This window comes from Xiphophorus hellerii, chromosome 11, assembly GCF_003331165.1.
Source record: "Xiphophorus hellerii strain 12219 chromosome 11, Xiphophorus_hellerii-4.1, whole genome shotgun sequence".
Taxonomy (NCBI): Eukaryota; Metazoa; Chordata; class Actinopteri; order Cyprinodontiformes; family Poeciliidae; genus Xiphophorus; species Xiphophorus hellerii.
The window spans coordinates 29,398,709-29,425,208 of NC_045682.1; the positions used below are offsets into that span (position 1 = coordinate 29,398,709).

The following is a 26,500-nucleotide window of genomic DNA, read 5'->3' on the forward strand; positions in this document are numbered from 1 at the left end:
CAGTATTTCATTCTGATTATGTACTAAATTTTATTATATGATTGTGTTTGAATAAATCAAATATAGTAACAAATATATGAGTAAACTGTCACAATGTTGTAGAACAGTGGAAAATAGCAAAGCTGCAGTAACTTTTATAAAATACCTCATGTTTTACATATTTGTGACAATGCTGATTATTTTGTGGTAGGTTAAAGATGGAGCTCCTCCCAGTCCTCCCAGTTCTCCCAGTTCAATCTGCAGATAAACGCCACTCAGTCAAGAGCACCTAATCAGAGCCAGGAGGCGGGGCTTAGCACTGCCAATCACTCCCCCTATCTATTTCTATCAGCTGGTTCACCAAACACACGAGGCTAAGTTAGCTGGGCTAGTTAGCTAGGCTAGGTAGCTAGGCTAGTTAGAAACTATAAATATTTAATTAGAAACTCTGACATTTATGAATGTAGGACAGACACGGTGAAAATGAACACAGTTTTCTTTATGTTAGTCTAAAGAAACCAAATTATTGCTGTTAATATTTTACAGTGTAAGTTGACAAACCTCATAAATTATCGATTTCATTTTGGGTTTTTATTTATTTCAGCTCAAAATGTCTTCAGAGCGATGATGGAGTCAGGATGATCACATCTCTCTTTCTTCCTCTCTCTCTCTTTCTCTGTCGCTCTCTCCTTTCTCTCTCCCTCTCCCTCTCTCTCTCTCTTTTTCTTTCTCTCTCTCTTTCCCTCTCTCTCCCTCTCTCTTTCTTTCTCTCTCTCTCTTTCTCTCTCTCTTTCTTTCTCTCTCTCCCTCTCTCTTTCTTTCTCTCTCTCTCTTTCTTCTCTCTCTTTCTCCCTCTCCCTCTCTTTTTTTCTTTCCCTCTCTCTCTCTCTTTCTTTCTTTCTCTCCCTCTCTCTCTTTCTCAGGGTGGAGGCAGAACGCAGATCGTCTCTTTCCGTGGATGGATGCAGGCAGCGGAGGAAGGGGAGGATTTGCGGTTCTCCTCCTCGGTTCTCGGTTCTCGGTTCTCCTCCTCGGTCTCTGGTTGTTTTCCGGAAACCTGCAGCATCACCAGCGGGGCTTCTGGATGCGGCGCGGCTTAAGATGAGCTGAGTGATTATTGATCCGCTGCATCAGGTAAGCGTCCTCTCTAACTCTACTGATCAGTTTGGAGAGGTGGAGGAGGACAGTTACATAACGGAGCGGCTCGGTTCGGTTCGGTTCGGTTGTTGTTTCCTGCTGCTGCCGGGGGAAACGGCCGGGAAGATGGAAGAAGGTGGAAGAAAAGCCCGGCAGGCTGCAGCCGCTCCAGGCCTTTGCTCAGACCGATAAACGGAGCGGGCGGCTGATTATGGAGGCAGCAAATGAAGGAGCTTTTATTCATCTGCGGTTTGCACCTGATTCCCAACTGAACATGCAGCTCAGCCTGAGCCGCAATAAAAGCTGCTGCGGTCATAAAGGTTTAAAATTAACCAGTGATCGTCCATTAACCAGCTAATTATCCCCAGGAAGAGCAGAACGCTGGATTTGGTTCAAGCGGCTTAAAACGGCAACGGAACCAGAAAATACATTTAAGTGATAAATTCACATATACTAGAAAATACAACATCTTCCCTGAATAATATTTATGTATTAACTGTCAACATTTAATTGAACTCATTTCATATTCAGAGATTATTGACAATGGAAGTAAAAATGAATATAATTTATTTTTCTCTGATGATTTAGCAGAATCATCTTTGAATTCTATAAAACATTTTTACTAATTTGATGTGCTACTTTTGCAAAAAATGTTCTTAAAAATAAAGAAATCCAAAGAGAGAAATACGTATTAAATCAAATCTTGGTTAAGGGTCGTTCCAGATAAACCTTTATTGTTCCTGTAAAGTAAAACTAGAAAGTTGAAGATAACTAATGAGATTCTCAGTCACGTTTTTACTGCGATTATTTGAAACATTCTAGTAAAGACTAATTAAATCCTAAATTAATTTGATCAAATCTGCCAGAGAACCACATTATTATTATTAAAAACCAAATTGGTCCAAAAAAGTTAGTAGCATTTTTATAGTAAAGGATCTAAATGAAAACATAACAGCCTACAGAAGTTTGAAATGCTCAAAACTGTAAGATTATTTAAAATAAGACAGAGAGATTATAAGAATGCTTGTAATTTATTTGTTGTTCTTCAAATGAATAAAGCTGTAAATTAAAAATCTCATGGCTAAAACTAATTGTTGCTGTTCACATGCTAGCTAATTGCCTGCGAATTGTGGCGAGCTCCTCCCCTTGTGCCTGTTCTCCACCTCTGTCAGTGGAGCTTTAGAGCAGTTCGTGTGGAACGTCTCACAACTTGGAGCCTCTCAATATTTCTGGTTAATTTCAGAATGTCACAAATCTACTGTTCACTTATAAGCTAGCACTAGCATTAGCATATACTAAAGTGTTGAAGATTACATTCAAAAATACTTATTGATCCGAAAATGAAATTAAATGATGATTAGATGTCCATAAAGGATTTTTAGGAAATGACAATTAACAAAAATGTGGTTTTAGAGATGAACAGAAAGAAATAACGTCTCAATCTAAATCTTTTCAAGTACAAGCTAGCAATAGCACCATAGTACAGCATGCTGCTCCAGAAAGTTAGAAAAGTATGAGCTTACTTTAGAAGTTAAAGCAAAACTTGTGATTTATGTTTTTTGTAACATTTTAGTACCTAAATGAAAATAAAAGAGATGAAACTGAAGCTAGCGTTAGCTTTGCTTCAAAGCTGTAATGGAGCGTTATTCCACTGGAAGTCGTTTAAAGCTCATATGACTCGCTGTTTAAAATCAGAGAGATTGATTGATTTATTGATGTTAGGCTCTTTGTCAAACATATACATAATAATATTAATATTGTGGTGAATGTTTTTAGTGACGGTGTCGCTGCTTTCAACGTCACAGATGAAAGTGAGACGCTTCTGGTGTTGGAGGCGAAGCAACGCTGTGGAAAGATCAGCTGAGCTTATTGACAGAATATCTCATATCTTTAACAGTCTTATTCAATTTTTCTCTTAGAAAAGTCGTACAAGGAGAATTTAACGTGGTAAATGAGTCAGTAGTGCTGAATAATTCAGGATGTAAATGATGTGGGGAAACTAATTATGTAGAATGAATCCAATAACCAACAAATCTCTCAGGGATTGAAACTGTTTCTTCTGATCCAGTCAGCGGCTGCAATGTTTCCGTCTAACAAGCTGCAGCTTTCTGAACCACATGTTGCTGAACATGTGGATTCAGAACCTGAAGTCTGACAGGCCCGAGTTTTTCTCAGGAAGTCGTTACCTGGAGGCAACATGGCTGCCAGCCACTCACCTGGCTCAGGTTTCCTCCAGCCAGGCAGTAACTAATTACTTGTACTCAGTTACATTTTGGAAAAAATGCACTTTTAGGAGTATTTTTACTATGCTGTACTTTTTACTTTTACTTGAGTAATATTGTTATGACTTATTGTAAATTACTGCAGGTGCTGTGAATAACTTCACTGAATGGAAAAGCGTCAGATAAAGAAAAGCTTCATGTTTTGTTTTTCTAATTTTTATTTTCTACCTGCTGAAAATGCTATATTATATTTACATAAAATAAATATTTTTATGATTTACTTCCTGAATTTGTTATTTTGTAATCATGTTATTGATTTAATAAATCAGGTTTTTTGCATAATATTTCAGCAACACGGCAACTCAAATTGCTTCACATCACAATCAATCAATCAATCAATCAAATTTTATTTGTATAGCACATTTCAGCAGCAAGGCATTTCAAAGTGCTTTACATCATTACAAACACAGAAACACAATGCAATATAGAATCAATCATTAAGTCAAGTTCCATCAATAAATTTGTAATTGATTACATTTCAAATACAATTCTAAACAGGTGGGTTTTTAGTTGAGATTTAAAGGACGTCAGTGTTTAAGTGTTTCAGCAAAAAATATTTTAAAACTCATCATAAATACATTGTATATTTAAGCTATGCAGGCATTATAAATAACATTGATTATTATTATTATTATTTTTTATTTCTTTTATTTAACCAGGTAAACCACGTTGAGATCTAGATCTCATTTTCAAGACGGACCTGGGCAGAAGTCTGCTCAGGTACACAGCAACCTGGTTACAAAATTAATTATTATTATTATATTTATTATTATTATTGTCCATCCATCCATCCATCCATCCATTTTCTTCTGCTTATCCTGGGTCGGGTCGCGGGGGTAGCAGCTTCAGAAGGGAGGCCCAGACTTCCCTCTCCAGCCACTTGTCCCAGCTCCTCCGGGGGAATCCCAAGGCGTTCCCAGGCCAGCCGAGAGACATCGTCCCTCCAGCATGTCCTGGGTCTTCCCCTCCTCCTGGTGGGACATGAACTCCTCACCTCACCAGGGAGGCGTCCAGGAGGCATCCTGACCGGATGCCTGAGCCTTAGCTGGCTCCTCTCGATGTGAAGGAGCAGCGGCTCTACTCTGAGTCCCTGCTGGATGACTGAGCTTCTCTCTCTAAGGGAGAGCCCAGCCACCCTACGGAGAAAACCCATTTCGGCCGCTTGTATCCGCGATCTCGTTCTTTCGGTCATGACCCAAAGCTCATGACCATAGATGAGGGTGGGAACGTAGATCGACCGGTAAATCGAGAGCTTGGCTTTTTGGCTCAGCTCTCTCTTCACCACAACAGACCGGTACAGCGCCCGCTTGATGGCAGACGCTGCGCCAATCCACCTCTCGATCTCCTGCTCCCTTCTTCCCCCAATTCGTGAACAAGATCCCAAGATACTTGAACTCCTCCACTTGGGGCAGGACACCCCCCCTGACCCGGAGAAGGCACTCTACCCTTTTCCGGCTCAAGACCATGATGGCCTCAGATTTGGAGGCTCTGATCGTCATGCGATCCTAAGGCCACCAAATCGGATCCCCTCAACACCTTGGCTGCGCCTAGAGATTCTGTCCATGAAAGTAATGAACAGAATCGGTGACAAAGGGTAGCCCTGGCGGAGTCCAACTCTCACCGGAAACGAGCCCCACTTACTGCCGGCAATGCGGACCAGACTCTGACACCGGTCATACAGGGACCTGACAGCCCGTATCAAAGGGCCCGGTACCCCATACTACCGGAGAACCCCCCACAGGGCTCCCCGAGGGACACGGTCGAACGCCTTCTCCAAGTCCACAAAACACATGTAGACCGGTTGGGCAAACTCCCAGAACCCTCCAGGACCCTGCTGAGGGTGTAGAGCTGGTCCAGTGTTCCACGACCAGAACCAGAACCACCCTGGTCTTCCTGAATCCGAGGTTCGACTATCCGACGGACCCTCCTCTCCAGGACCCCTGAATAGAACTTGCCAGGGAGGCTTAAGAGTGTGACCCCTCTATAATTGGAGCACACCCTCCGGTCCCCCTCTTTGAACAGGGGGACCACCACCCCGGTCTGCCAATCCAGGGGAACTGCCCCCGATGTCCATGCGATATTGCAGAGTCACGTCAGCCAACACAACCCTACAACATCCAGAGCCTTAAGGAACTCCGGGCGGATCTCATCCACCCTCGGAGCCTTGCCACCGAGGAGCTTCTCAACCACCTCGGCGACCTCGTCCCCAGAGATTGGAGAGCCCAACCCAGAGTCCCCAGGCTCAGCTTCTTCAATGGGAGGCATGTTGGTGGGATTGAGGAGGTCTTCGAAAGTACTCTGCCCACTGGCCCACAACGTCCCAAGTAGAGGTCAGCAGCACACCATCCCCACTATAAACAGTGTTGGTGCTGCACTTCTTATTATTATTACTATTATTATATGGTATTGTTAGGGTTGACATTTTGTCAAATTAAATATTTAGAATAATCAATACCTATATTGATCAATGTTCCAGTTATTTTTAATTAATATTCTCTTTCTGTCATGTTGTTGGTTGTTGAAGGTGAACCCAAATTCTACTGAGTCTTTAGACGATTTAATGATGAATGGTAGAAATAAAGATGGGCACTTACAAAAATCCAAAAGAACATCAAATCAGGAAACACATGGAGAAAACAAGGAAGCACAGAGGACTGAGGTAAATGAAGATGAGGATCTGATGGGGAATGGAGACGAATGAGAGGCTAAAATACTGGGAGGAAGAGAGAGAAACCAGGCTGAAGGGCAGGGAGAAGATCTGCTGGGGAACCGGAAGGAGAGGAAACAGGGAGCTGAAAAATACTTCTGATAAAACACTAAGAGTCAAGAAAGTCTAATGAACTAGGAGAGAAAGACATGAGGGAAACAGAAACAAGGCTGATCTAACAACAATAAGAACTAAGGAACATACAGCTAGAGAAACTAGAAGATCTGAACAAAGAAATAACCTAACTAGACTAACTAAACCTAAAGTGACAAAATAAGAAAACACTACCGGGGAACTAGAAGGACTTAACTTAACTGGAACCACTAAAAAAAAGTGAACCTGAACTCAGACATGTAAGAATAACTGAACCCAGACTGATGAAAAAACTAAGAAATCAACTTTACTAGAGTCACTACAGGGAGGCTGAAACAAAGGATAAAATACAAAACAAACTATAATCACTAAAGAAAACTGGACATGGACTCAGATATACAAGGAAACAGAACCGAAGGAACTAAAGAATAAACCCAACTAGAAACACGATGAAGGATGAGAAGGATGAAAACGACAACAAGACAATAACCACTAAATAACCTCAAGCAATAAAACTGAAAGTGAGCTAAAAACATAATGACACTTTCCAGCTGCTTTCAGCTCACATTATTAATATATAATTTATGAATATATTTGTTGTTTCGGCTGATTTGCAGTTTTTTGGATGTTTGTTCCTGTCATGTTCCGTGTTTTTCTGTGTGTTTATTTTGAGTTTCCTGTGTCTCTGAGTCTCCGTGTTGTCCTGTCTTCCCCTCGATTACTCCCAGGTGTTTCTCGTTCCTTGATTACCCCCTGTGTATTTAACTCCACCTGTGTGTCTGTTCTTTGTCGGGTCCTTGTCGTTACTTGCCGCCCTTGGCATTTGTCGGTCCGTTCCTGTGTGCCCAGTCTATTTTTCGTCCCTCGTTTACCGGTTGCTACCGGCGTCGAGCCCTGGCTTCAGCTCGGCCGTGCTGCCCGGCTTTGGGACTGTTTTGGTTTTGGACTGTGTTTATTTCTGGATTTACTTTATTAAAACACCATTCTCATCATATCCTGAGTCTGCTGCGTTTGCCTCACCATCTCACACCGCCAATTCATGACAGTTCCAGATTAAAGAGAATAGAATGTGCTTTATTTGTATTTTTGTTATTTTCAATTTTGTGTGTAAAACTCCAGAAATTGGAAATAATTTACGTTGTTGTGTGATGACATCATTAAATATGAAACCAGAGGATCTGATCTGTTAAACTCTTATTCTGGTCATTTCTTTTTTTTTCTACTTTTGCCCGAGGAAACGTTAGTTAGTTCCTCTGACTTAGCAGGATGTTTGGTTTCTGCTAATTGCAGCAGCGGTTTAGCTTCTTGAAAATGGCGGCGATGGTTTGTCCCAGGGGAAATTCTGCGCGATGGCTTCAGGGTGTATTTTCCGGTGGGACCGGAGCGACATGCCCTTCCGTCTTTATCAGACTATTTTTGTCCTCCTCACTTTCCCAGCTGATTCTCTGGCGGCTCTTTAAATCAGACACTCCACCGTCTGATCTGAGTTTCACTTTGACTCCTAGCAGCTTCACTGCGATCCTCTGAGCTGCTAAACGAGGCTTCAGCAAACGCTCTGCAGAAACTCTGAAGAGCTGAGAACGATTCTGACGTTGGTGGAGCTCAGCTGTTCAGAACCATAAATAGCTCCAGTTTCCTCCTGATTTGGACCACATCTGGTTCTGCCTCAGCAGACCGACCTGAATCAAACCGCTGAAGCTCTTCGGCCCACATCCTGCTGCAGGACAAACTCAGCAGCACCAAGAGCAGAACCTCTGCTGGTTCTGACAGACCTGATGAGGAGATTTAATGTGTTAGCAGTTCAGCCAGCTGAAGCTCAGACAGATTTTATTTTGTGGTTGAAATAATCAAAATAAAAGATGAAAATGTTTGACTTGTAGTTGATGGATGGATGGATGGATGGATGGATGGATGGATGGATGGATGGATGGCAGGATGATTGATGGATGGATGGATGGATGATGGAAGGATGGATGGATGGATGGATGGATGGATGGGTGGATGGATGGATGGATGGATGGATGGATGGATGGCAGGATGATTGATGGATGGATGATGGATGGATGGCAGGATGATGGATGGATGATGGATGAATGGATGGATGGATGATGGATGGATGATGGATGGATGGCAGGATGATGGATGGATGGATGATGGATGGATGATGGATGGATGAAGTAAATGTCTCACTGATTCTCCATTTAATCTGGTCTGTTTATGTAAAAGCTAGCGATAGCATAGTAGTACAGCTTGCTGCAACAGAAGATTAGTAAAGCAGCTTAAAACGTTTTAAATTAAGTCAAGAACCTGAATTTCTTTGTAACATAACAGATTATATTGAATATCCTCTTATTTTTTGCACAAGCTAGCATTAGCTATCAGTGGCTACAGGGCCGGCCCAAGGCATAAGCAAACTAAGCAGCCGCTTAGGGCCACCAAGGGGCCCCCTCAGTGGAGCTGATTTTTTTTTTTTTTAGTATTAATTTCTATGTCATTATAATATCAAAAACACACAATTTCACTATGAAGGATTTGTTTTTACAATAATATATATTTGATAATGAATGTAGAAATCTTTATTTTATGGATAAAAAGAAAAAATAAATAAATTGCTCTTGGGGCCCCCTGGTGGCCGCGGTAGGTACCGCACGCTTCGCCGGTAACGAGCTGCCGAGCAGAACATCCAAAGGTCCAAAGCTCCGGTCAGAAGTTAAGTTAGCAAAACTATGTCTCAGAAAAGGACTGATCCTTCAGGGAGGGAGAAAGAAGAGGAAGAATAGAAAAAAGCCAAGATAAAGGTTTGTTTTAATATGTTATTATATTACATATTAAAACAGATATTATTGATTCCATTGCCCCAATTAAAATGAAGGTTGTGTCTGGTAGGAAGAAATCTCCATGGAGAAATGCACAAACAGTTAGATCTGCAAGACAACTCTGCCGTAGGGCAGAACGAAAATGGCGTAAAACTCAACTCCACGTTCATTGTGACATCTATAAAGAAAGACTACGTAACTATCATTTAACACTAAAACATGCAAGAGAGGCTTTCTTTGCAGATGTCATAAACAAAAACATTAATAATGCTCCAGCTTTATTTGCAACAGTTGACAGAATCACAAACCCTCCTGTGACGTTACCGCCTGAATTCCAACGTATTGCCGCCTGCAACCAGTTTTCCAGCTTCTTTTCAGAGAAAATTCAAAAAATCAGAGGATTAATCTGAACATCCACTATAAAGTCAGTACCAATGCTGAGCCCAAACAAAACAAATACAGGAAAAATGACCCAATTTCAACTACTTAATTATAAAACCCTACAGGAAATTATAAGTCAAATAAGCTCCAGTTCCTGCTGTCTGGATGTCCTAGATCTATAACTCTAGAACATTTCTTTAAGAAAGTCCTGCCTGTTATTGCTGCTGATCTGATCCAAATAGTAACTCATCGCTCTCATCAGGCGTTTTCCCCCAGGCTCTGAAAACAGCAGTAATCAAACCACTGATAAAAAAGAACAATCTGGACAAATCACTAATGCAGAATTACAGGCCGACCTCTGACCTCTGACCTCCCATTCATCAGCAAAGTTATTGAAAAAGCTGTGTGTAAACAATTAACTAGCTTCCTAACTATAACCAACCGCTTTGACTCCTTCCAGTCTGGTTTTCGTGCTCACCACAGCACAGAGACTGGCCTAGTCAAAGTGTTCAATGACATCCATATAAATACGGACTGTGGCAGAACCACAGTGCTGGTTCTGTTGGACCTCAGTGTTGACCATGACATATTACTGAATCGACTGGAGAATTGGGTCGGACTCTCCGGTCCAGTGCTTAACTGGTTTGAATCCTACATAAAGAACAGGGATTTCTTTGTTTCAATTGAAAACTTTTCATCAAAGAGGTCAAAGGTCACATGTGGGGTACCCCAAGGTTCAATCCTAGGACCCCTTTTATTCAATATTTATATGCTCCCACTAGCTCAGGTTATAACAGGAAATAATATTAGCTACCATAACTATGCAGATGACACACAGCTCTACATTACGATGTCACCAGGTGACCTTTGACCCCATCCAATCACTGAACAGATGCTTAGAACAGATAAATGTGTGGATGTGCCAAAACTTTCTCCAGCTGAACAGAAACAAAACTGAAGTTATTATTTTTGGACCTAAAGGGGAATGATCTAGAGTTATAGATCTAGAGCTATAGATCTAGAGTTATAGATCTAGAGTTATAGATCTAGAGTTATAGATCTAGAGTTATAGATCTAGAGTCAATGCACAGCTTCAGTTATTACAACTGAAAACTAGCGATCAGCCCGAAACCTGGGAGTAGTGATGGACTCTGACCTGAACCTCCAGAGCCACATAAAGACAGTTACAAAGTCGGCCTTCTATCACCTGAAGAACATTTCCAGGATTAAAGGACTAATGTCTCAGCCAGATCTAGAGAAACTCATCCATGCCTTCATCTTCAGTCGTATTGATTATTGCAACAGCGTCTTCACAGGTCTGTCCAACAAATCAATCAAACAGCTGCAGCTGATCCAGAATGCTGCTGCTGCTGGCGTTCTGACTAAAACCAGGAAGATAGAGCACATAACACCAGTTTTAAAGTCCCTCCACTGGCTCCCTGTAGCTCAAAGAATAGACTTTAAAATACTGTTGTTAGTTTATAAATCACTGAACGGCTTAGCACCACAATACATTAAAGATCTGCTGTTGTTGTATCAACCTTCCAGACCTCTCAGGTTCTGGTTCTGGTTCTGCTCTGCATCCCCAGAACCAGAACCAAACGAGGAGAAGCAGCTTTCAGCATCTATGCACCACGAATTTGGAACAAACTTCCAGAAAACTGTAAAACAGCTGAAACACTGACTTCTTTTAAATCTCAACTAAAAACCCACCTGTTTAGGATTGTATTTGAAATGTAATCAATTACAAATTTATTGATGGAACTTGACTTAATGATTGATTCTATATTGCATTGTGTTTCTGTGTTTGTAATGATGTAAAGCACTTTGAAATGCCTGCTGCTGAAATGTGCTATACAAATAAAATTTGATTGATTGATTGATTGATATGTCTTGCTAATGTAATGTAAAGATTAGTAAAGCTGCTAACAGAACATTAGCTTGATAGCGACCTGGACCGGTCCAGTTCAGCAGCCAAACATTTATGCTAGGGTCTCTATGCTAGAGTTTAAACTTTAAATGAGTTGATTCTCATGGTGGCTCTGGATATTTCTGAGCTATTTTGGCTTCAAACCGTGTTTAATAAGAATAATTAAAACTTGTCAATGTTTGACGTTGTTAGCTAAATGTTTTTCCGTCAGGCTACAAGCTGCTACATGATGAGCTGCTCTATGTTGTTTGCTGCTGAGCAAAATCATTTAGTGGCTAAAACATTATTTTTACATCAACTTCTAAGTTATGAGAAACTTCTGTTAAAATCATTTGAAGGCTCAGAATCAGTCCAGTACCGGTACCGGTCCACTTTCTCAGGGGAGAAAGTCTCACCTGGTATAAATTGCATTTTAGCTATTGGAGTAACGCTTAAGAGAAATTAATTTAATCAAAGAATGTCATGAATGTGTGTAGAGCTGCACCGATTGCAGTTTTCTGGCCGATCCCTGGTTACCGATCTTTAAAAGCCTGACCTGCTGATTTTGATTTTGGCTGATGTGATTTTTTTTTGTCTGAAATGTTGCTAAATGTAGCAAGAAAGTCACTGAGTTGGTAACAGTGAGGTGAATATTGTTAGCTGTAAACGTTCAGACCTGGTGGGTCGGTCTGTCAGTCAAACATCTCACTGCAGAGCAGAAGAGGACAGAGATGATTTTTAAACCTTTGCTGATGAAGATAAGATCAGCTTCACATGTAAGAATCAGCCGATCACGATGCCCCAAAATGAAGGAAATCGGCTCCCAGAAATCAACTGGTCGATAAACCAGTTGGCCAATAAATGTATCTTATATTATACATCTATATAATGTAAACAGCACTGTTAGAGATGCAATAAGTTTATAGCAGGTGTGTGAATGACCTAATGATTTGATGACATTCAGTTATTTAGACCAGGGGTTTTCAAAGTATGAAAGTGTGAGCCCCCCTCCAAGGAGCACAATGCCTGCTGCCCCCCCCCCAATAATCAACCCACACACAAACAAATGCCACTACAAAACACCTTCTAATTGCTTTTATTTTAGAACCATCTCATCTTTTAAAATGACACTTTATCTGAATGAAATTTAACACATGAACATTTTAAAACATTTCCTCCCATTTCAATTATTTTATCAGGGCCTTTGTATGGCCAATATGCCCTTTTTTCATTTTTCTAATGATAAGAACAACCCAAACTCATTTTTCAACCGTTTTCTCAAACAAACGTTACATCTGAGATTCTGAGTTTAATGTTTGAGATACCAACAGTGTTTTCACATCTTAACAAAAACATTTTGATCAGATCTTTGGAACACATCTGTAAATGTTGCACATTTCCTTGAAATTAAAAAATAAATCAAAATTCTAAACAGTTGCAAAATCGTGGAGCTCTTTTGTGGCTCATCTAAACAATTTATCTGGAGCTAAAAGAGCGTGCTGTATGAAAGAGCGGAGGCATACAAAGGAAAAAACGATTACGCACGCTATGCGCACCCTTTCTTTTTCTATCACGGTCCTGAATCATGTGTAACTCATTTTATTTATGATTTTAACTAAATTGGCAACATTACTGTTCAGCTCACCTTAGTTTTAGTGGGAACAATGTGCTTGTGCTTTTGATGCGCGAATCCGGTTAAGCTTCTTTTCCGGTTTATTTTTTCCCTCGCACCGCGCCTCCCCTAAAGTGCTCTGGCGCCCCCTAGGGGAGGCGCGCCTCACACTTTGAAAACCGCCGATTTAGACCAAGAAGCATCAAACCCGATGTTTTTTCATTGTTTTAATATTTTGTTTAATCGTAAATGATGAAACTGAACCGCATTTATCCTCAGACAATAAGTTAACACGCAGACAAAATAAAGAAAATAAAAATAAAAGTATGTGAAAACCTCACTAGAATGTAAATAATACTTTTCCTCAGTTTGTGTCTCATAAAGATGTAACTCATCGGTCCGAGAGCCGAAGCGCCGAAATGCATCTATGGGTCATTTCATTGTCACTAAAATTGGATCAGCAGATTAACTCCAACCTGCTGATTAAAAATAATCAACAGGTTTGATTGATTGAAGGTGATCAGGTGTGGAGACAATCCCAGGTATATCAGTAGCTGCATCAAGGTGAGCGGCTACCTGAGGAGCTTTGGCTCTGATGGAGAACATGGAGCCATTGATCAGAGATCAGATTGATCTGCTGGTTTCTGAGCGTTTAGATTCATCCAGACTGATCATCCTGGAGCTCTGAGCAGAACTTAAAGCAGGTACCGGTACCGGTACCGGTCCAGCTGCAGCCGCCCGCTATGTGAATGCTCCTTCTGGACATGAAGCATCTAGTATTTACAATGATCGTCCACATTCCCACTCAGAGACTCTCTGACTGTCTGTCTGTCTTTAAATCCGGCTGAACGCTCTGCTGCTCTAACAGCCATTTACATCTTTATTTTTAATTTTTTTAATTTGGATTTTTTTCTTTAAAATGTATTTTTATTTTTGTGAGGTGACATTATGTGTCCTCAAAGCACCTTTTAAATAAAAAATATAATTATTATAAACACTTATACAGCTTCGAACAAGGACGTTGCCATGGTTACTGCTTCACGCGGCGGCAGACTTCCGGGTATTTATACCAATTTACATTAAGATGCATTTATGGAGGCGACAGGCGGAGCAGCAGCTGCTCTGCTTCCGCAAATTAGGATTTAGAAAGGAAAGGTGCGCGGCCGCGGCTTTATGCATCCGATTTTTATTTTGTGCGCCTCACTTTCCTAAATTTTTCCGTGCGCCAAGTTTTAGTGTGAAAACTGCAAACTGTTTTATGCACGAGGCCCCTGACCTTTATTGAGTTTTTCCTTTCTATTATTTTGTTAAAGTGTATATGTGTTTATAAAATGCTTTCATTATATAGACACTATAAACAGAAACAATAGAAAAACTAATAATTTTTTTCTGCATTGTTTTCTAAATAAACAAAGTGCAAAAGTTATTATTTGTGAGCAAAAATCTTTTTTACTTTAGAGTTGAGAATCTACAATAGAAAAGTAAAATAAAATTTTAAGAGAGATTCTGAAATGAACATTTCAGTCTTATCATGTTCCATTACTGATATCGACTCGATATTTTGGCTCGATGCAGAGATTTGCACCGCACACTGTAGAACCAAACCTCTTATATTTATGACTTTTTTAAATTGTCGGATCTGTCAGGTTTTGAAAATCTTGCCATGTAAACCAAACATAACGTCAAACTCCAACCCACAATAAATGTACATTTCTAAATGATTTTATTGTAAATGTGTGCATGTTGGTGTCTGCAGTAGTACTAGCAGTGTAATTAGTTCCCAGTCTTTTGTTGTATCTTTGGAGCGAACCTCTTCCCAACAGGCCTGTATTGTTGGTTTATTTTTATTTATTTATTGTTTTATTCAGAATATTGCGAGCGACAAAAAAACAGATGTTAGATGAATGGCAGCTCCCAGGACATTGTTCTGCCCAAACGAGATGAAACAGGCTAGGGCTGCCCAGCGCCACGGCCTCATCCAGCTTTTACATTCCTGCTGCACTCCGCGCGCCGTGGAGCCGAGCCGCGAGTTGCCATGGAAACCAGCGCTGCTCGCGCTCCCATATTCCCCCGGCGAGCGCGAGAAGCTTCAGCAGAGAGGAGAGATTTACTGTCTCTATTTCTGCTGCTTTTCCTGCTTCCTCCTGCTAGCAGAGCCGCGCAGCATCAATAGCTTCAGCTCTGATATGAGAGTTATCATGTTTGGATGTTACATAAATGGAGTCTGAGAGGTTTAAAATGGGAAAAGTGTTGAACACATGTAAAGGCTGACAGCATTTTAATCCAGGAGTGTGATCACACTTTTTACAAGCATCCAAAAGTTTATTTTATAAGTGTTTTTTAGGCCTACTGCTTTATGTTTAGCTGGCTGCTAAAGCTGCAGTAACTAATAAAATGTTTTTGTGAAATTGTCACCATGTTGAGACAGATAATCTGAACAGATCCATCTCCTCCTCAACTGATAGGTCAATTTTAACAAATATGTGAAAGAATATAGTCCTTATAAACATTATTGCAGCTTTAACAGCTGCTCGTTTATTTTGTATAATTTCTATAATACAGGAGGTTTGGGATAAAGGCAAACTAGAGTCTGAGGTTATCAATTAAGCAGAAAACTATTTAAAAAGTAAAAAAAAAACTGAAAAGGTGATTTTAAGAAAAATATCAAAGGCAATTAGCTTATATTTTATAATTCATATTTAAAGGTTTAGTTTGAATTGTGTTGATAGATTTCAGGCAAAATCCCTAATACAGCCAAGTCTCAGTAAATAATGTTTTTCTGTTACTCAATTAAGTGAAAGTCATTATATAATTAATAACATATATTGTTGTTTTCAGGTGTTTATTTCTGTTAATTAATAACACTAGCCCACTGAAAGCTAATGTAAACGTGACATTTAAGATTAAAAAATTACATCAAACCAATTAAAAACATTTTTATTACATTGTGGACTTAATGAAAAGTATGTTAAACATCTACATCAATCTGACAGACATTTTTAATTTATTGACATGAACTTGGACATCTAGTATTTACTCATTTTCAATCCCGTTTTTCTGCAGCACAGACAAAATACTAGTTTCATGTGAAATAAAATATCTTTAAAACCGTAAAGAGAGCAGCACTAATTTAAAATACATAATGTGTGGGCATTGGAGAGAAAGCTGCGCTGGATGTTTGCTGAACTCTGAACTTTGCTTTAGACAGGATCGATTGTGAAAAACATTTATTTTCAACAGTTTCTCTCATCGAGGTGATTCTGGTCCACCATCCGGCGTCTCAGGGGGGGGAAGCAGTGCAGCACCAACACTGTTTATAGTGGGGATGTTGTGCTGCTGACCTCTACTTGGGACGTTGTGGGCCAGTGGGCAGAGTACTTCGAAGACCTCCTCAATCCCACCAACATGCCTCCCATTGAAGAAGCTGAGCCGGGGGACTCTGGGTTGGGCTCTCCAATCTCTGGGGACGAGGTCGCCGAGGTGGTTGAGAAGCTCCTCGGTGGCAAGGCTCCGAGGGTGGATGAGATCCGCCCGGAGTTCCTTAAGGCTCTGGATGCTGTAGGGTTGTGTTGGCTGACGTGACTCTGCAATATCGCATGGACATCGGGGGCAGTTCCCCTGGATTGGCAGACCGGGGTGGTGGTCCCCCTGTTCAGAAAGGGGGACCGGAGGGTGTGCTCTAATTATAGAGGGGTCACACTCTTAAGCCTCCCTGGCAAGGTCTATTCAGGGGTCCTGGAGAGGAGGGTCCGTTGGATAGTCGAACCTCGGATTCAGGAAGACCAGGGTGGTTCTGGTTCTGGTCGTGGAACACTGGACCAATTCTACACCCTCAGCAGGGTCCTGGAGGGTTCTGGGAGTTCGCCCAACCAGTCTACATGTGTTTTGTGGACTTGGAGAAGGCGTTTGACCGTGTCCCTCGGGGAGCCCGGTGGGGGTTCTCCGGTAGTATGGGGTACCGGGCCCTTTGATACGGGCTGTCAGGTCCCTGTATGACCGGTGTCAGAGTCTGGTCCGCATTGCCGGCAGTAAGTGGGGTTCGTTTCCGGTGAGAGTTGGACTCCGCCAGGGCTGCCCCTTGTCACCGATTCTGTTCATTACTTTCATGGACAGAATCTCTAGGCGCAGCCAAGGTGTTGAGGGGATCCGATTTGGTGGCCTTAGGATCGCATGACGATCAGAGCCTCCAAATCTGAGGCCATCATGGTCTTGAGCCGGAAAAGGGTAGAGTGCCTTCTCCGGGTCAGGGGGGGTGTCCTGCCCCAAGTGGAGGAGTTCAAGTATCTTGGGATCTTGTTCACGAATGGGGGAAGAAGGGAGCAGGAGATCGAGAGGTGGATTGGCGCAGCGTCTGCCATCAAGCGGGCGCTGTACCGGTCTGTTGTGGTGAAGAGAGAGCTGAGCCAAAAAGCCAAGCTCTCGATTTACCGGTCGATCTACGTTCCCACCCTCATCTATGGTCATGAGCTTTGGGTCATGACCGAAAGAACGAGATCGCGGATACAAGCGGCCGAAATGGGTTTTCTCCGTAGGGTGTCTGGGCTCTCCCTTAGAGAGAGAAGCTCAGTCATCCAGCAGGGACTCAGAGTAGAGCCGCTGCTCCTTCACATCGAGAGGAGCCAGCTAAGGCTCAGGCATCCGGTCAGGATGCCTCCTGGACGCCTCCCTGGTGAGGTGAGGAGTTCATGTCCCACCAGGAGGAGGGGAAGACCCAGGACATGCTGGAGGGACGATGTCTCTCGGCTGGCCTGGGAACGCCTTGGGATTCCCCCGGAGGAGCTGGGACAAGTGGCTGGAGAGGGAAGTCTGGGCCTCCCTTCTGAAGCTGCTACCCCCGCGACCCGACCCAGGATAAGCAGAAGAAAATGGACGGACGAAGTTTCTCTCATAACAACAGGAGATAAAACTTGCCAGCCGGTTTGAACTCGTTACTGCGGCTCGTTTCTCCTGCTAGCAGTGAAACTTTTCCTCTGTGGCTGTGGGACATGACGCGTTTCGCTGAATCTTCACTCTGGACTTTAAACCGAGGAGAGCCGGAGCGTTTTGATTTGCCACATAGGAAACGTCCCATCAGGCGGCTCAGACTGGTCCGATGGGTCCACTGGGTCGTACTGGAAACAGGCTGCATTGTATTTCCATGTGACCTATTTCATATAAACATAACATCACCACGTTTCATAAAAACTAAACAGGAATTCATTACATGATCTGATTTATTTAACTTAAAAGGAAAAGCAACAATTACTCTAATAGTTAAGATAATTCTTTCTAACTTTTAGTTCCTGCTCAGATATTGATGCAACTCAATGAAATCACAGAATTGATATCTGCTGCTGTTTTCAAATGCATAATGTTTAACTTAAGCTACTAAAAATGTAAAATATTACAAAGATTTCTCCTGCTAGGCGGCCGAGGGAAGGATTCAAACCGAACCCTGAGGCTGCATTCGCACCAGACCTGTTTGGTCCACTTTAACCTGACTCCGGTCCGTTTGCCTAAGTGTGAACACTAACCGACCTCTGACCCCTGACCTCTGGTCCTCCAAACCTCGGTCTGGGTTCGGTTGAAGTGAACTCTGGTTGGTTTGAATGTGAACGCCAAGCGGAGAGGAGACCGCTCCAAAAGCAGGAAGTGGACTACATCGCAGGGGATTCTGGGTAAATACAACCAAAGCTAAAGTGCTAGCCTAGCGCTAGCAGCAGAAATGGCTCCTGGTCTTTAGCCAAAGACTAAAGAGAAATCCTCCAAGCGCTAAAATCTGACGCCTCCATCTTGTTTCCATCTGGTGAAGAAGGAAGTTGCTCTCAGTGTCTTCAGAGGTTTTTGTGTGGTTTCCTTCAGTGGTTCTTGGTGCAGCGCCCCCACAGGCCAGGAGGGGAACAGGTTGGTTTGGGTCATTACCACAGCAGCTGGAGGTGGAGCAGATGATGGAGTTCTGGTTCCAGTAGAACCGGGTCGACCGGACTGAAGAAGGACTCAGCTGAACATAACTGGATTATACAAAACTGAAGGTTTTTTGTGAACTGGTGCCATTTAAAAATGAATTGTAAACAAAGCAACAATAAAATGTTAAATTAGACTCATTAATTTATTGCTTTCATTGCAATATGATATTTAAGGGGGCAGTATTATGTAAAATTGACTTTTTTATCTTTATATCATGTTATAATGGAGTGTTGCTTTGATTCTTTCATATTTGAGAAGCCCATTAATCTCCATGGCAACCATTCAGATGTTAAAACACCTGGATGAACCTAGCCCTGCCTTCGAGGCTTAGCTCCTCCCCCATTCAGCTCCTTTAGACTAGCCAGCAGCAAATAGCTGAGCTCATTATAGGAGCTGCTGCTCAGAGTGACGCTGGTAAAAACGTTAAAGGGTTAATAGAGGAGCCATGTTGGGACGACTTCCTGGAGGCGGAGCTTCAGAAACAGCAGGAGCTTCTTAAAGAGACGGAGAGACAATTTCAAGGTGTTAATTCAGGAAGTAAAATGTATTAAGTCATATTTGATATGTAGCATTTTGTTACAACTAGTGGTAACATAGAAAGGACAATCAGACCTTCAGCTGCCATCTGACTCTTAACAGTTTCCATGTTTGTCTTGTAGGCTTGAATCCCCCTGAGGCCAAATGGAGCAGGATGTGGAGAGTCCGGCCGCCGTCAGGAAACCCAAACTGCCCAAGCAGGCCCGGGAGGACTTGCCCAAGCAGCTGGCAGAGATAGACAGAGCAAAGAAGATCCAGCGCTACGTCCAGAAAGACGGGAAGTGCAACGTCCACCACGGGAATGTCCGCGAGACCTACCGCTACCTGACAGACATTTTCACCACGCTGGTGGACCTGAAGTGGCGGTTCAACCTGTTCATCTTCGTGCTGGTGTACACGGTGACATGGCTGTTCTTCGGCCTGATGTGGTGGCTCATCGCTTACCTCCGCGGCGACCTGGACCATATAACTGATGGTCAGTGGACTCCGTGCGTCAACAACCTCAACGGCTTCGTATCGGCCTTCCTGTTCTCCATAGAGACGGAGACCACCATCGGCTATGGATACAGAGTTATCACGGACAAATGCCCCGAGGGAATCGTTCTGCTTCTGGTCCAGTCAGTGCTGGGATCCATCGTCAACGCCTTCATGGTGGGCTGCATGTTTGTTAAGATCTCGCAGCCCAAGAAGCGAGCGGAGACTCTTGTGTTTTCCACCAACGCCGTCATCTCCATGAGAGACGGACGGCTGTGCCTGATGTTCAGAGTCGGAGACCTCCGAAACTCGCACATCGTAGAGGCTTCGATCAGAGCCAAGCTCATCAAGTCCAAGCAGACCAAGGAGGGGGAGTTCATTCCTCTCAACCAGACGGACATTAACGTAGGCTACAACACCGGAGACGACCGGCTGTTCCTGGTGTCACCGCTGATCATCTGCCACGAGATAAACCAGCACAGTCCCTTCTGGGAGATCTCCCAGGCTCACCTGGCCAAGGAAGAGCTGGAGATCGTTGTGATCCTGGAGGGAATGGTGGAGGCCACAGGTCAGTTCACACTCAGGAATTAACAACCTTCCTGCACAATATTTAATCCAATTTAAGATTTCTAAAGGTGACCAGCTTCCTGGAACAGATTAGGATCGGTCAATGGCCTATACAAAACATGTTCATTATTTATCACTAAATCATTCTTAGATGATGAGATTTCAGTCTAATTAGTTCTGCCTATTTGGAGTGAAAATAGCTGCAAACAGACGAGCAATTATACAACTGTACAACTTTGAAAAGCATCAGTGGAGCCTCCTGCTCAACCAGCCAGAATGCAGCAAGTCAACAACTAAACTCTTGTCTTTTCCAGCAGCGCATAAAAACCAGCTGACCAAACGCTGGAGGTCAGCCGGGGTTGCTAGGTAACGGTATAATACATGTCGATTGTGACTCAACGATCGGGACATTTTTTTAACGGCTCATTTTTCAGACACCATAAAACATGGAAACATGAACTTATTGCCAAAAACGTCTGGGTGTTTTTAAGCGCTTGGTCTGATTTAGAAGCAGCAAAACCAAAATGGAAGACGAAAAATGCGCAAATTGTAAATTTTGCATAATCGGTTCCCTTTGAAACTGATTATAGAAACATGAAAGGTATTTTTATGTTTCAGTTCCACAAAGACTCAAATTCTTATGATGCACATTTTGTTTTAATTCATCAAAAATATGAGCAGTCGTTTATTTTGGTCGCTGTAATTGAAACATGATTGAGTCATTTTTACATTTTGGACTCGAACAGATAAGATAAGATAAGATTTATTTGTCATTGTCATCAACAGATTACAACGAGATTGAGATTTGCTCGACTCGAGTTAAGATGCAGGTTATGTGTAGAGTGAGAGTTATTAAGTTTTAGAGAAGATTATTATTATTTAATATAATTACTGCTGCAACTAATCGATTAATACGATGAAAGCGGGCAGAATCTGGAGAGCGGATGTTTACTACAGTTAGTTATTAATCACGTTTTAAATTAGTTGATGATTATGTCAATAAATGATTAATCAGATTAACCTGATTAATCATTCAGCCCTAGATATAATAAACATGTTCAACTCTAAAAGATTTGATGAGGCATAATATTTTCTACATGTCTAAAACATTTTTCTACCTCTAACATATTTGTTTTACATGTAAATATGAATCTTTCTGCATGAACAAAACAAAAATAGACGACCTGGAAATATTTTCCCTTTGTTTAGGAAATGAGGGTTTTTATTAGCTTTATTTTAATAAGTTGAATTTTGAAATAAGCTCCACTCAGACCTGTTAACAAACAACAGATGTTGGAAAGTTGGACAGTTTAAGATTCTTTAATTTTTTACTGTAAAAACAATCAAAAACATAAAATCTTTATGTTTTCACAGACATTTTTCCACTTCAGTGAAATTTATGTGTCAATACTGAACAAGCTGCTTTTGATAAAAACAAAAATCCAATTTGATCTGTACAGAAAGTTTCAGCAGCTTTTCTTTACATCATAGAAAGTCATGAAACAGAATCAACAATCAATCGGGACATTAAGTCGAGTTTCATCGTTAAATTGATTATTGATTACGTTTCAAGTAAAACTCTAACCAGCTGCTTTTAGTCTGGATTTAAAGGATCTCAGTGTTTCTGATGCAGAACCAGAACCAGAACCAGAACCTGAGGGGTCTGGAAGGTTGATCCAGCAGCAGCAGCAGATCTTTAATGTGTTGTGGTTCTGATCCGTTCAGTGGTTTATAAACTAACAGGATTTAAAGTTTATTCTCTGAGCTACAGGGACCCAGTGGAGGTTCTGGAGAACTGGGTTTATGTCTCTATCCTCCTGGTTCTGGTCAGAACTCCAGCAGCAGCGTTCTGGATCAGCTGCAGCTGGAGGATTGATTTGTTGGACAGACGCTGCTGCAGGAATCAAAGCGACTGGATGAGTTTCTCTAGATCTCACTGAGATATTAGTCATCTAGATGTTGTTCAGCTGATAGAAGGCGACTTTGTGACCGTCTTTATGTGGCTCTGGAGGGTCAGGTCAGAGGTCAGAGGTCATCACTACTCCAGGTTTCAGGATGATCGGTGGTTTGAGTTGTAATAACTGCAGCTGTACATTGACTCTAGATCTGTAACTCTAGATCTATAACTATAGATGTATAACTAGATCTACAACTCTAGATGTATAACTCTAGATCTATAGCTCTAGATCTGTAACTCTAGATCTATAGCTCTAGATCTATAACTCTAAATCTATAACTAGAACTATAACTCTAGATCTATTACTCTAGATCTATTACTCTAGATCTATAACTCTAGATCTATAACTAGATCTGTAACTCTAGATCTATTACTCTAGATCTATAACTCTAGATTGCTCCTCTTTAGGGCCAGAAATTATAACTTCAGTTTGATGAATTTGGACAGAAAATGATCATATTTCTAAATTTATTCTTGTCATCATCTAATAATCCAGACTTTCATCCTCAGAAATCATAAACAGATTTAAGCTGAAATGATTTGATTGTCCTTTTAGCAGAACTCCTCCCTGAAAACAGATTATAGTTTTATAAATAAAGTGTTGTGTTGACGCCGAGCGCAATAATTAATAATATGGAAAATGATTTAACGGTGGAACAAACTCCAGTAAGAGTTTTGTTTGCTCCTTCTAAGCCCATAAAGTCAAACTCTTTCATATTCGGTTCTCCTTTTTCTGCTTTTTCCTCTCCAATGCAGCAGGAAGAGTAAAAACCTGGAACTGGATATTAAAATTGAGATTTATGTGCAGATTAACCCACAGTGTCCAAAATGACTGAAAATGTTTTTTAGGGAAAAGATTCAGAGTTTTGAATCTGTTTTCAGATTATCCCTTAATCCCTGTTTATGTGTCAAATAATCCATATTAGGGATTTTTATTATTTTAGTGATTAATTGGATAAAAATGACTCATTCTGGGGAGATTTTACATTTAACGCTCCTTGTATAATGTTGAAAATATGCAAAAAATATAAATAAACAAATAATTTAATTCCTTTCTTAAATATTTTATTATTTAAATATTTTTAAAACAGTTTCTTAACAGCTTTCCTTCACTGAATGCTTGATCATTTTCTGCAGGTAAAAATACTAAAATGATTAATTTGTCACTGACAGCATCAACACAGCAGGGCTGAGAAATGAACAGATTAATAACTGGATCATTTTACACATTTTAAATCAGATGAAATTAAATATCCCATTTAAGGAGTTCTGGGTAAAACTCATCTACTGACTAAGGAGTTTTTTTTTTTTATCTTAAATGCAAAATATTTACATTTTTATACAGTTTTGTACATATTCATAACTCTGAATATGTTTTTCTTTCAGCAAAGCTTTTTTTATTTTGAATCTGAGCTCCAGTTAATAATGGATTACTAAATTAGTTGATTATCTCAATAATCGATTAATTATTTCAGCAATAAAGGTGAATAAATCAGAGACTTGCGTCAGAAACGTCTCAGTCCGGTTTAAGCCGGACCGGGCCGGCGCCGCTGTGACCCACATGCTGACCTGGACGAGGAAGCGCCGCCAGCTGCAGCGTGATTCTGAGTTTTATGTTGCTGCATTTTTTCCTCCCATCACCTGAACTCTGCTGCTTTTAACTTGCAGCAAGTTTTGCTAAATTAATGAGTTTTTGCCCAGAAACTGGAGGTTCTGCAGCGGGTTGGTTCCAGGGGGGTCCAAAGTGGGTCCTGGAGGCCCGGCATCCTGCATGTTTTATTCCCTCCCTGGTTTTAGTAACAACCTCCTCAGCAGGTCAGTGATCTTCTAGTGATCCATCATTGGATCCAGGTGTGTTAAACCAGGGAGCGACTAGAACATGCAGGATGCCGGGCCTCAGGGACCCACTTTGGGCCCCCCTGGGTTAGACGGAGCTGAAGCAGCCGCACACTTTACTGCTTTATTAAAGTCAAACTCTTTAATATTTAGTTATCATCTTACTGCTTTTTACTCTCTAATGCAGCAGAGGTCTTCATAAATCTGACTCCATTTCTGACAGCAATTTTATCAATGATAGTAGCTCAATAGATGATCAATAATAAAAATACAAGCTCACTAATTAAAAGGAAAGCAAAAAAACTCCAAACCAACTTAATAAACGAGTGAAACGATCAGGAAAAATTATAACGTCTGAGTGAAGCTGACAGTCAGACATTAACTAACGTTACATGGAAACTATATTCTGCATTTTATGCCTCAAATATTTGATGCTTTCAATCATTTATTCTGCTAATCAACCTGATGATGTCATTTTTAAATTGCATAACATTTTAGAGAATATTTTACTTCTTTATTGTTCAAATGTTTGATTTTGCAAATAATGTTTACATTTATGTGAGTTATGGATGGGCAGCAAACCTGCTGCCTTGCAGCCAGAAGGTTCTGGGTTCGATTCCCGGCCCGCGTCTTTCTGCATGGAGTTAGCATGTTCTCCCTGTGCATGGTGGGTTCTCCGGGTTCTCCAGGTTCTCCAGGTTCCTCCCACAGTCCAGAAACATGACTGTCGGGTTAATTGGTCTGTATAAGTTAGGTGTGAGTGTGTGTGGTTGTCTGTCTCTGTGTTTCCCTGAGATGGACTGGTGACCCGTCCAGGTGACGCCCTTTGACCTCTGGAGAGACACCAGCGCCTCCTGACCCCAATGGGATAAGGATGGAAGAAAATGGATGTATGGATGGGCAGTAGTTGCTAATGATGCTAATGTCCTGCACACTTCTGCAGGAGGCTCCACTTCTGCTTTTCAAAGACGTATGGTTTTATAATTGCACATCTGATTTTTTACAGTGAAAACGTCGATCAGACTGAAATCTGATTGTCTAAGATTAATTTAGTGCAGAAATGTCGTGAAGGTTTTGTTTAGGCCATAGATTTATGCTAATGTCACCTTTCCTTTGATTTCTACCATGTCAGCGGTGATATATGACGTGTTGTCGGTAGTGTCTGAGCCTGGCTGTGTCTGCAGGGATGACGTGTCAGGCCAGGAGTTCCTACGTCAGCAGCGAGATCAAGTGGGGTTACCGCTTCATGCCCGTCCTGACGCTGGAGGACGGCTTCTACGAGGTCGACTACAACAGCTTCCACGAGATCTACGAGACCAACACACCCGCCTGCAGCGCCAAAGAGCTGGCCGACACGGCCGCCCGCGCCCGGCTGCCCCTCACCTGGTCGCTGGCCAGCAAGCTGAGTCAGCAGGGGCTGGCCGAGTCGGAGCAGGACAGCGAGGCCGGCCCGGAGAGCCAGGAAAAGGTCGCCGAGAGGAACGGGGAGATAGCCAACCTGGAGAGCGAGTCCAAAGTGTAGCGAGAACCGAGCGGCTCAGCGAGCGCACTGCGGGAGGGAGAACTGTAGAAATCCTTCACTAGATCCGCTTTTCAGATTCCCACCTGGAGAACCAGGTAGACATGAGGCCACAGCTGGACTGAGAATCCTCTGCATGTTTCAGCTGTCATGTGACGACTCCTCAGATCCCTGTTATTTTTTCTAACCAGATATTCCTAGGGGCATTTGCAGAAGTATTTTTGTACATATTATAAGCAGTTTTGGATTCTTTGTTCTGTTTCTGTGTGATTATCTACAGGATGTTTGATACTACTACCTTTAGGTTAGTTCTGTATATATTTTATGCCTTACTGTATGTATAAAGCTTTCAATAACCTTTTTTCAGAAATATATCTAAGCATGTAACAGTTCATTTATCTGGTATTCTGCACAAACTGAACGACATTAACGCTCTGAGACAAACATGGATGGATGCAAGCTCTAGTGAAACCAATGAGGAGTTCTTCCCCGGATGAAAAGTGTGTGTTTATGATTGAACTAGACCAAGCCATGACTCGCTGCTTACAGCTGATCCACTTCAGACAACGGCCCTTTAACAATGCATTTTGTCACTTTTTTGCACACTGGAGACTTCCTGTCAGGCGCAGGATGTTAACTGATGTTCTCCATATTTCCTTCACATGTTACCTAAAATCATAGACAATAATAAACAGTAAGTTCCTTATTATGCACATATTTTGCTTGTTTTCATTTTCACAAATCGTTC

At 41.7% G+C, this 26,500-nt stretch overlaps 1 protein-coding gene across 2 annotated transcripts; it reads left to right on the forward strand.

Annotated features, from left to right (window-relative positions):
• Nucleotides 1-878: 878 nt before the first annotated feature.
• Nucleotides 879-26,467, forward strand: LOC116728314 (G protein-activated inward rectifier potassium channel 2-like). 2 transcript variants are annotated; one of them, XM_032576335.1, is made up of 3 exons: nt 879-1,113; nt 19,522-20,441; nt 25,418-26,467. In XM_032576335.1, the coding sequence occupies exons 2-3, from the start codon at nt 19,544-19,546 to the stop codon at nt 25,753-25,755; spliced, it is 1,236 nt and encodes a 411-aa protein (XP_032432226.1). In that variant the 5' UTR covers nt 879-1,113; nt 19,522-19,543; the 3' UTR covers nt 25,756-26,467. The 2 variants fall into 2 exon arrangements, with proteins under 2 accessions (XP_032432226.1, XP_032432227.1); XM_032576336.1 differs by lacking the exon at nt 879-1,113 and adding an exon at nt 18,781-18,927.
• Nucleotides 26,468-26,500: the final 33 nt, after the last annotated feature.

Coding starts and splice junctions, on each gene's coding strand:
- LOC116728314 (XM_032576335.1), top strand. CDS start 19,544: ATGGAGCAGGATGTGGAGAGTCCGGCCGCCGTCAGGAAACCCAAACTG. Junction 20,442..25,417: donor GGGAATGGTGGAGGCCACAG/GTCAGTTCACAC, acceptor CTGTGTCTGCAG/GGATGACGTGTCAGGCCAGG.